This window comes from Giraffa tippelskirchi, chromosome 12, assembly GCF_054371585.1.
Source record: "Giraffa tippelskirchi isolate mGirTip1 chromosome 12, T2T-mGirTip1v1.2.pri, whole genome shotgun sequence".
NCBI classification, from domain to species: Eukaryota; Metazoa; Chordata; class Mammalia; order Artiodactyla; family Giraffidae; genus Giraffa; species Giraffa tippelskirchi.
The window spans coordinates 10,665,363-10,675,676 of NC_137286.1; the positions used below are offsets into that span (position 1 = coordinate 10,665,363).

A 10,314-nucleotide genomic window follows, 5' to 3' on the forward strand; every position below is an offset into this window, starting at 1 on the left:
TAGAAATTTATTCTCTCACCACTCTGAGGCTGGAAGTCCAAGATTCGGGTGCCAACATGGCCGGATTCTGGTGAGAGTTCTGGCTTGTAATGGCTGTCTTCTCACTGTGTCCTCACCGGACCTCATCTTTATGGTGCGCACGCAGGGACAGAGCGGGGAAAGCCCCTACTCTGGCGTCTCTTCTTATACGGGAAACCAATACATGGCTACGCACAAGGAACCCTCGTGACCTCATCTGACTCAAATTACTTCCCAAAGGTCTTCCTTCCAAACACTGTTACATTCAGAGCTAGGGCTTTTGACATAGGAATTTCAAGGGGCATAAACCTTCAGTCCACAGTAGATGCTATTTCAGTAGCCATGATAAGGGACACCAGGGGTGTCAGGGATAATGCAGAGAAGTGGACCCTGTACCTAGACAGAGCTGGGTACCATAGGGAACTAAGGAAGGGAGGACAGGCCCTGCCCTAAGGAGGTAAAATTGAGCACAAAATCAGGTCATGGTTCTCATCTTTTTCCTTCTCATCAGTGGGGCCAGAAAGCCTACCATCTGCACTCCCTTCAGATGCAAGGCCTGACTTCTGGTCTCAATCATGGGATCACATATAGGGACGTTTATTCCTTCATTTATGGTTGCTCACTTGGTTGTGTCCAGCTCCCTGTGGCCCCATAGACTGTAGCCCTCCAGGCTCCTCTGCCCATGGAGTTTTCCAGGCAAGAATACTGAAGTAGGGTGCCACTTTATACTCCAGTGGATCTTCCTGACCCAGGGATCAAACCCATGTCTCTTCCTTCACCTGCAATGGCAGGCAGATTCTTCACCACTAGCGCCACCTGGGAAGCCCACATTTGGGGACAGAGAGGGGGTTTTGCCCCAACAGTGGGTGAGGGGCAGTATCTGACAGCACGGAGAGGGCTTAAGTGAGGCGACCAGGATTTCCTGAGATGACCTTCACCAGGCCCTTGGTTCAGCTGATGTCTAAGTTGTCTGAGCATCACCCGGGATTCACTTTAGAAATCACACCAGCATCTCTAAAGTCAGATTTGGCAGGCCTGCATCTGGACTTTGGGCTGCTAGCAAGTTGCTTTTGGAAAGGTTAAATTTTTATGTTAAAATCTGGATTTTTAGATGCTTCAGAAACAAATCAACAACAACAACAAAAAAGACACCCGGCACCACTGCCCCAGAACTGACCCTAGTCACAGCTGGAGCTAAGTAACGCCAGCCCCTTCAGCCTGGGCACATTGGTCCGTTTTCCACAGTCCCAGCCTCATTTCACCATACTTGCTGTCTTTCCATGTGGATATTTCTGGCCAGACCTCTGTGGGTGTTTGAATCTGCAATCTTTGCTCCTTCTCTCTTCTCTTGTTTCTTTCCTTTCCACACTTTTCAGGGTTGTGTCATGAACCCTGTACTTAAAAAAAGAAGAAAAAAAGTGTGAATGGAGAAGACCCACTTGCAGGGTCGGCTAGGGGCAGAACTAAATCCCTCTTAATCAGGTCACTTTAATTTGTCTTAATTCAGGTTCCAAAATCCTCATTAGACCTTCCTCATTGGACTTAGCTAGCATTTTCCAATCAAGGACTAATAGCAACCCCACCCCGGTGAGCTGCAGATAGATAAAATGAGCCTTTTTCAACCCTTACAGCATTGAGAACATGTTCCATAGAATATTCAGCCATATACCGCTTCCTTCCAATAACAGCTCTGGATTGCCACAGAAATGTCCCACAGGAGAATGCATCTGGCCCTGTCTCTAGTCCTCATCCTCTGTGGTCTGTTTAATAGCATCTTCTGTGAAAAGCAACAACACTCTCAACAGCACATGAACGTAGTCTTATTAAAGAAAATTTCAGCTCTCTCCCAGAAGATGGAAGCTCACCCTAAGGCTTTTACCCAAGAATTGTTCAAGGCTTTGATAATTGAAGATCCCACAAAGAATATCATCTTCTCCCCCGTGGCCATGACCATCACCCTGGCCACTCTCTCCCTGGCAATCAGATCCACAATGAGCACCAACCACCCTGGGGACCTGAAACTTGAGCCCGAACTGTTGGATGTGCACAAGCGCATACAGCGTCTTGTCCACGTGGGGCATGAGCTAGTGAAGCAGAAGCAACTGAAGCACCAGGACATTCTCTTTATCAACAGCAAAATGGTCAACCAGATGCTTCTGCAGCAGGTAAGCAAGCTGCAGGGAGTGGACATCCAGATGGTTGACTTTACAGATACAGAAAAAGCCAAGAAGGCCATCAGCCACCACGTGGCTGAAAAAACACATACGAAAATCACAGACTTAATCACCGACCTGAACCCTGAGACCATCCTATGTCTTGTCAACCACATTTTCTTCAAAGGTGAGGCTTATTAAGTGCATGAATTCCTGTTTTGGGTAATCTTTGCCCTTGTATTTCCTAACAGGTTTAAGTCAGAAAAAAAAAAAAAAACCCTATAATTTTTGTCAGTATATCCCATTTTCTCAGAAACCAGTAGATCCAAAACTTTTTAATTGACTTTGATATCACTGCGTTGTCTAGCATTTTTCAGTGTTTCTTCTCTTAATCCTCTCAGTCATCTTGTTTGTGGTGCTTAAGATATTTTGGAGTAAAAGGTGATCACTCTCGCCGATAAAAAAAGGGGAAAAAAAAGAAATCATGTTTTGCAGAGCCATGGACATCGGCTAATTCGCTTGTCTTGTATGGTCGGATTAGTGTGAGATGAGATGCTTTCTGCAGCTGTGTCCAGTGTGGAACTCGGGGTCACACACCAGGTGTCTAAAATATCAGTGTGGATTCCTGGTCTCAGATCTTGACGTCACCAATATTTCTTCAGGTGGCCTCAGAGTCACCCCTGGCTGGCATCTATTTACATCCTCTCCCTCCGCTCAGTATTACCTGTCTCCTTCTTCCACTGACGCTCAGCTGGGACCTCTCCTACTGCCCAAATGAGGACAAGAAAGCAGGTCAGGCGAGATGTCCTCCACGCGCTGTCCGAGGCACACACGCCTCTCCTCACCCGCTTCCCTCATAGCGGAGAAATGGTTGTGCCCTCGTCATCCTCAAGGTGGCGCCCCTTCCGTTTTCCCTGCCCAAGGACTCCTCCCACCTTCCTCTTATCCCAGAGCCCGTTAGTTTCTTGTCTCCTTTGCTGTTTTCTCTTCTCTTGACTTCTAAAAGTGTCTCCCACCTCACCGGGGCTCACGACCTCAAATACCATCTGTACTCTATTCCCTCATCTCTAGATGGGGCCCGGACCACCTCCCCTGAGGTCCAGATTCTAATACCTTTGGGGGGATGTTTCACAGACCCCCAAACACAATCCCCTAACCTGACACCACCCCCAACACCCTGTGTCTCCTCATCTCAGAGAATCACAGTGCCATCTACCCACTGACTCCAGACAAAACCTCCAGATCCAAGAACACATCAAGTCACATGGATTCTGCCCGCAGAGTCGACCTGGAATGTGTTGACTTCTTACCATCTGAGAAGCCTAGCCCAGAAGTTTCTAGCCCAGGCCAACGCTATCTCTTGCCTAGATGACTTTCCAAAGTTAATTACTCTGTTGCCATTCATGCCTGCCTCCAACCACTTCTCCGTTAAAAGGCCAGAACAGTTTTCTTAAAACATAAATCAGCTCTCTGTTTTATTCATGGCTCTAACCTCAGTATGTAGAATGGTACCTGGAACATTTTTTAAGCGCAAGAAATTTTAGGTTTAAATGAGTCAATTCATGGATATTCTATTACTGATTAAACAGGGTTTCTACCAGGCCATGAATAGTGTTTGTCCTGTGCATGAAAAGTGAGGGAACTGCTCACAAAACAGTGCTTCCCAGCATAGGATGCTTGCTGAAGCCACTGGGGCCATCTGTTATTCATATTTAGGCCCACAGTTCCAAACTACATACCTGGGACATAAAAAGTGCTCCACAAATTATCTTTTTTTTTTTTTTAACCACACTATGTGGCCTAAGGGATCTTATTTTCCCAACCAGGGATTGAACTTGTGCCCCTTGTTTTGGGAGCAGGGCGTCTTAACCACTGGACTGCCAGGGAAGTCCCAACATGAGTGATTTTGGAGGGATCATTTCTCTGGATATTCCAGAGAACTCTCCAGCATGATTCCCTCTTGGTGGTGGTGGGTTAGTCACTAAGTCATGTCCAACTCTTTGCGACCTCATGGACTATAGCCCTCCAGCCTCCGACAGTTTTCCAAAAGCTTTATCCATTTCACTGTCTAGAAAGCAAGTAGCAGCAACAGAACAGAGAGAACCGCAAGTCTGCCTCTAGAATCAGAAGCAAGACTAACACTTGTAGAGATTTTCCAGACCAGACCAGATGGCCATTACTCTGGGTAATGGATGCTTTTTTTAACTGCTGTGTACTTTGAATTTTTCTTAAAATCCACTGGGAATTGCATTATTTAAAACAGAATTTCACACAGGGATGTGCATGTGTACTGAGGTGTGTGTGCCTTTCTGATAAAAAGCTTACCTCCTTGAATAAAATTAATACGCTTTATTTTAAATAATTTTTTTGGAGTATAATTGCTTTACAATATTGTGTTAGCTTCTACTAAACAGCAAGTTTAATAAATTTTAAATAGATTTCTTTACCATTCTTTGAACTCTCAAAACACTCAAATGCAGTAGAAATTTTCAAAGAAGGGATGCTGTGATCGATGCTTCCTAAATTATTTGATGACAAAATCCTTTCATGGTGTTATAGTTTCAGAGGCAGTTATTTTGGTAAACATCTTTTGAGAAATACAGATTTAAAGAAATTGTAGGGTGATTATTTTTGAAAATGATGTGTTTGCCTTTATTTCCTTTGCATCAGTCTAGAATTTTAACTATTCTGCTCACTAGAGTCAAGATGTCACCTTAAACAGACTGCTTCCTTCTCAAGCAGATCACCTCTGGGGTCCCAAACATGAAGGTGCTGATGACTTTTCCACCAGATCACTCTTTGACTTTTCTTTCCTGATTTTCCCAGGCATTTTTAAAAGAGCTTTTCAGGCCAAACTTACCCAGAAGGAGGACTTCTTTGTGAATGATCAAACCAAAGTGCAGGTGGACATGATGAGAAAGACAGAAAGGATGATATACAGCCGGTCAGAGGAGCTACTTGCTACGATGGTGAAGATGCCTTACAAGGGAAATGTGTCCCTAATTCTCATGCTCCCAGATGCAGGACAATTTGACTCTGCTCTAAAAAAGATGACTGCTAAGCGAGCTAAACTTCAGAAAACCAGTGACTTCAGGTATGCTATTCTGAAGGAATGCTTTAGATTCGAATTAGATTTTTGCTCAGCCCTCACTTCCTCTATGCAAAAGCCTTATTTGGGCGGCAATGGTGGGCAAGTTTGGCGTCTAGTTATTTCCTAGGATATTTGTAGAAAATGAAACAAACCAAACAGGGAGAATAGTGGCCTGAATCCCATTACCAAGTCGGAAGCCCTTTAAACTGTTAATTATGGTTCTTTTGGTGACACGTACAATATCAGAAACCCACTTTGTAAAAGATCAAGTTGGATACAGAGAAGAATTATTGGAAAGCTACATGGGAATTTCATGAAACTGACAAAATACATGACATGGAATTTCAGGGAATAAACACAGCCAGGTCTCAGGAAGGATTGGAACAAGGGACAGCAAAGTCACCTGGAACACCATCTCTCTTGGCACAGTCCTTGTTTCTACCTCTCCAGCTCAACAAACCAGCTTTCCCACACACATTAATACACAATCAACTCACCCCCAAAGTATTTTCTGAGCATCTATTCTATGCCAGAAACTGCTTGGTGCTGGGAATACAATGATTAGCCAAACACATCTCTGTTCTCATGAAATTTTCAGTCTGGTAGGAAAGGTAGAAAGTCAACTAACAAATACACAACTTCAAATTGTAGAAAAGCTATGAGAGAATGAGTAGGGTATATAACAGAATTCAGTGGTGGAGTGTTCATCAGGGATCTTAAGTAGGAAATGATCTTAAGGAAGTAAATGTCAAGCTGAGAACACTGTGGACAGACATGACTCTCTTCCGTTCAATCAGATGCTCCCACCCACACTACATTGAGCATCTTTCAGTTCCAATTACATATTCCTGGAAGAGAGAATTGAATCAATCCAGCTTGAGTAACGTGTCCACCAGGCTCCAATCAATGCCGATAAATTACATAGTGAAAGTGTGATCTTCAGTGACCCACTGATCGTACTGGCAGGAGTTGGGGAGCAGTCTTTGGGCAACAAATGTGCAGATTGGGAAGAAATCTGTAAATAGCATTTACTCCTACAGTTGAGAGCCACCGCAGAGTGGATCTGTCATTTTCTGCCACAGTTGTGCATCCCACAGTATTCCTGGTTGGGACAGGGGGCATTCAGCAGTGGAGGAACCCAGCTGAGTGGGTCACTATCCAATCAGAAGCTCAACACCACATTGACACAGGCTAAGATGGATTGGTTTGTGAGCAACCAAAACTGTTGGGTGAGAGGGCTGGCACTACACATTATAATGTTTTGTTCAGTTGCTAAGTCATATCTGACTTTTTGCAACCGCTTTCTAATACTCTCTCTTAGTTACAGAGTGGCTGATCTGTAGAAGGAGGAGTCCTCCTTTCTGTTCCAAAGGTTATCATCCGAGATGGAACTTTCTCTCCTGTGAAAACCCCCTATGCTCTACCTGCTGCAAGAGGACCGCGTGTCCCCCAACTCCCTCAGCACGTTTAGGGTCACCACACAGTTTAACTGCTGCTTCCAGGTGGAGGGTTAGAGGGAAGACTCAGGGCTGGATGCCCTTGGTCTGACCCTCATCTTCCCTTGTATAGAAAGCCTGCGAAGGGAATCATTTGAATAGTAAAGTGTATTCTGAGTTAGTGGTTTGCTTGGAAATTCAACATTGCAGCTCAGACCCCAGCATCTTTAATCTTACCCCCAAGCAAGCACTGAGAGCAAACACTTCTGTTACATTTTCACTAGGAAAAGATCTTTCAGCCTAAGCAAGGTGCAGCCCGTGGACCCCAGGAGAGAGACATAGCTCAGCTTCCTTGTCATTTTCATTCTCAACAGACTAGTACACTTAGTTTTGCCCAAGTTCAAGATCTCCTCCAAGATAAACTTAAAGCATCTGCTTCCCAAGATTGACCCCAAACATATGATGACTACCACAGCAATTTCAAAGGATGTCACATTGAAGGCTCTCCTGCCTAATTTGGAGGTGAGTGGGGCAATTTCTAGGGTCTCTGTTTTATTATCCACCACAGCCCTGATTGAAAATCAGTTTTTTAACACAGCAGTTATAGCTCTTATCTGCCCAGATCCCTGGGCTTTGGGGGTCCTTTCATCATTCATTCACTGAAAGGTCATTGCTTCAAGCCCTGGAGGCACTGGGAGGGGGGGTAAAGTCATGGGCCAGTCAGACAACATCTTACTCTCATAGCTGTTATGTTCTATTGACAGGGCGGGCAGTGAGCATGCCCACAGACTTGTACGCTCTATGTCCACCCGCGATACATCGTCTGAAGAAAAGAAAGCAGAGAAACCAGGAACAGCAGGCTGGGGGTGCAGTGGGAAGGCATTAGAAGGGCTGGGTTGGCCTTAATGCCAAGTCCTGGGTAAAGGCCAAGGGAGAGCAAGGGGGCATATGCCTCGGGACTCGTGTTCTGGGCAAAGAGACCAACCAGTGTATCCGGAGGGGATGTGAACCTGACATTTTTGAAGAACCCCAAGAAAGCCCAGGCAGCTAGAGTGATGAGTGAGACAGAGTCTGGCAGGAGGTGAGGGCAGAAGTCAGGCAGAGCCGGATCACTTGGGTCTCCCAGGCCCTGGATAGGACTGGGGTTTTATTTGATCGACATGGGAGACCACCAAGGCTGACATGAGCGTTTTATGAAAGATAGCTTTTTGCCATGTGGAAGACAGGCAGTGTCCCTGGAGGAAGAGGGGACCCAGTAGGAAATTTGGTGGGTAACCCAGGTGAGAGATATTGGCGGTTAGACAGGGCATTCAAGGGAGAGTTAACAGTGATGAGAAGGTGCTGTGGGCTTTTTAGACAGAGCTGGGGAGCGGGAAGGGGAGTTGGATTTGTGAGCTAGGAAAGTGGGAAATAATGGAGCCAATGCCTGAGGCAGGAAAGATGAGGGAGGGGTGGGTCTCGGGCAGGCAGAGACTAGCTCTGCGAAACTAGAGATGCCAGTTAGACATCTGGATGCCAGGAAGCATCTACTCCTGGGATAATTTTACCCACCCTGGTGGACACAGGGGTTGCCCTCCAATGACTCCGCCAAGGTCACTAACTCGCTGGCTGCCTTGTGGCTGCCCTGTAGCACTTTGCCCAGAATGTAAACAGCAGTCACAGTCTCTCATCCTGGTGCAGCATGACAAACTACAAAACACTTTCTCACGGTTTCTCTCGCTCAGTCTCCCAACGAACCTGGGGGTTGGCGGCAGGGCAGGGGCCCTGTTCTTTAACTGGGAGATGAGGGACCTGCTGCTCAGAGACATCAGATGGCGTTTCCAAGGTGGGGACCCCACGGGCCTGCTGTGCTTTCCATGGCCCAGTGGGTCTAAATAAGTAAGTGTTAGTGGCTCAGTCGTGTCCGACTCTTTTGCAGTCCTGTAGACTGTAGCCTGCCAGGCTCCTTTATCAATGGGATTTCCCAGGCAAGAATATTGGAGTGGGTTGCCATGCCCTTCTCCAGGGGATCTTCCCAACCCAGGGGTCAAACCCGGGTCTCCTGCACTGCAGGCAGCTTCTTTACCATCTGAGCCACTAACAGAATCCACTCGGCAGGTGTACCCTGAATGCTGGGTTTGGGAGATGTTCAGCTCTTCATAATCCAATACAAACAATGTCATGGCCACGTTCCCCAGCGGGGCCTCCTGCAGATCGGTGGTCATGTGTGTCCTGGCACAAGCGCTTTTTCTCAGAGGGCAAATTGTCCTTGGTTGGATGGAGACAAGAAAATCTAGCTCCCTGCACATCCTTTTCTAAAAGTGTTGGAAAGAACTCTCTCTCAATTATTTTGCGGGATTTTTTTCTAAGCCTTCCGACCACCCAGCCTTCCTCTGTGTTTTATTCCCCTTTCCTCCCTTTTAAATGCACAGACTCCTTGAGTCATCCGCCCAATCCTGAGGATGTCTGAACCTAACAATCACCAACCCTAGTATTGACCCCTCTTGGGGACATCTGACATTCCAGGGCGAATTCGTTTGCTGGGAGCCAAAGGCAGCTTTCCAGGAGTGGAAGCTAGCCTTTCTTCAACTGCTGGTGGCTTTCCAGGAGTGGAAGCCAGCCTTCCTTCACCTGGCATCAGCTGTGGGGAGGGTGCCCCCTGATCTTGGCCATAGGAGATTGCTGGGCACACCCCACCCCCACCCCGACTCCTGCCAGCTTGGTCTGGGGCTAACCCAGAATCTGTGTCTTCCAGGTCCTGCATCAAGCTGAGATAGAGGTGAGCGAGCATGGCTTAACCACAGACACCGCCATGCACACAAGTATGTTGAAAGTCCCCATGAACGCAAAGGAGGTCCCCGTGGTCGTAAAGGTCAACAGACCCTTCTTGCTGTTTGTGGAGGATGAGATGACTCAAACAGACCTCTTTGTGGGCAAAGTCCTCAACCCCCATATTGACTAGAGGCGGGGCCACGCTGTGCAGCACAGGAACTTAGAGGGCCATGAATAAAATGAGTACAATTCACCAGACGTGCATCAGAGACACTGAGACTGAGAAACATGGTCTGGGAATGGAGTGGGGATGGGTCTTCGCTGGTCTTCTGTCCAGTAACAGAGCTGCATAAGAAGGAGAATGAGGGAGTCTGCCAGGGACATTTGGCCAGGATGTCTTCTATCCCAGAACAAGGCTGACGTAGGCAGAGAAGCAATTCTGAGTGGGTGAGCATGTGCGGGAGGGCTGTTTCAGTCATTGACCTGACTTGTCAAATGTCTGGTTGCCATCTGACTCCATGATTCTATATGTCCAAGGCAGTTCACAGCCAGCCGGGTAATATCCAAGTCCCAGCCACACACACAAGCGCGCGCGCACACACACACACCCTATCCTCACAGCCTTGCTTCCCGCCCAACTGGCAGTCAGAGCGTGGCCCCTCATCTGTACTTTCCCCCTGCCCCCTGCCCCCGGCAGCCCCAGGCAGAGGCAGGTCCCACTGCAGAGAGTAGGCTGGGAAGAGGACAGACCCCTGGGTGGGCTTCCATGTGTTCACCCAGCTCCACGGAGAGATGGGGGTACCGGAGAGGCTGAGGGTCCCAAATACATTGACAGCATCTTCTCTGTCCCTCATCTGGTCTCTTT

The 10,314-nt window shown here is 47.2% G+C and overlaps 1 protein-coding gene across 1 annotated transcript; it reads left to right on the forward strand.

The window, feature by feature from the left end:
- Nucleotides 1-1,724: 1,724 nt before the first annotated feature.
- Nucleotides 1,725-9,702, forward strand: LOC145530552 (uterine milk protein-like). Its single transcript, XM_081552092.1, has 4 exons — nucleotides 1,725-2,358; nucleotides 4,998-5,265; nucleotides 7,073-7,220; nucleotides 9,433-9,702. The coding sequence occupies exons 1-4, from the start codon at nucleotides 1,725-1,727 to the stop codon at nucleotides 9,637-9,639; spliced, it is 1,257 nt and encodes a 418-aa protein (XP_081408218.1). The 3' UTR covers nucleotides 9,640-9,702.
- The last annotated feature ends 612 nt before the right edge of the window (nucleotides 9,703-10,314 follow it).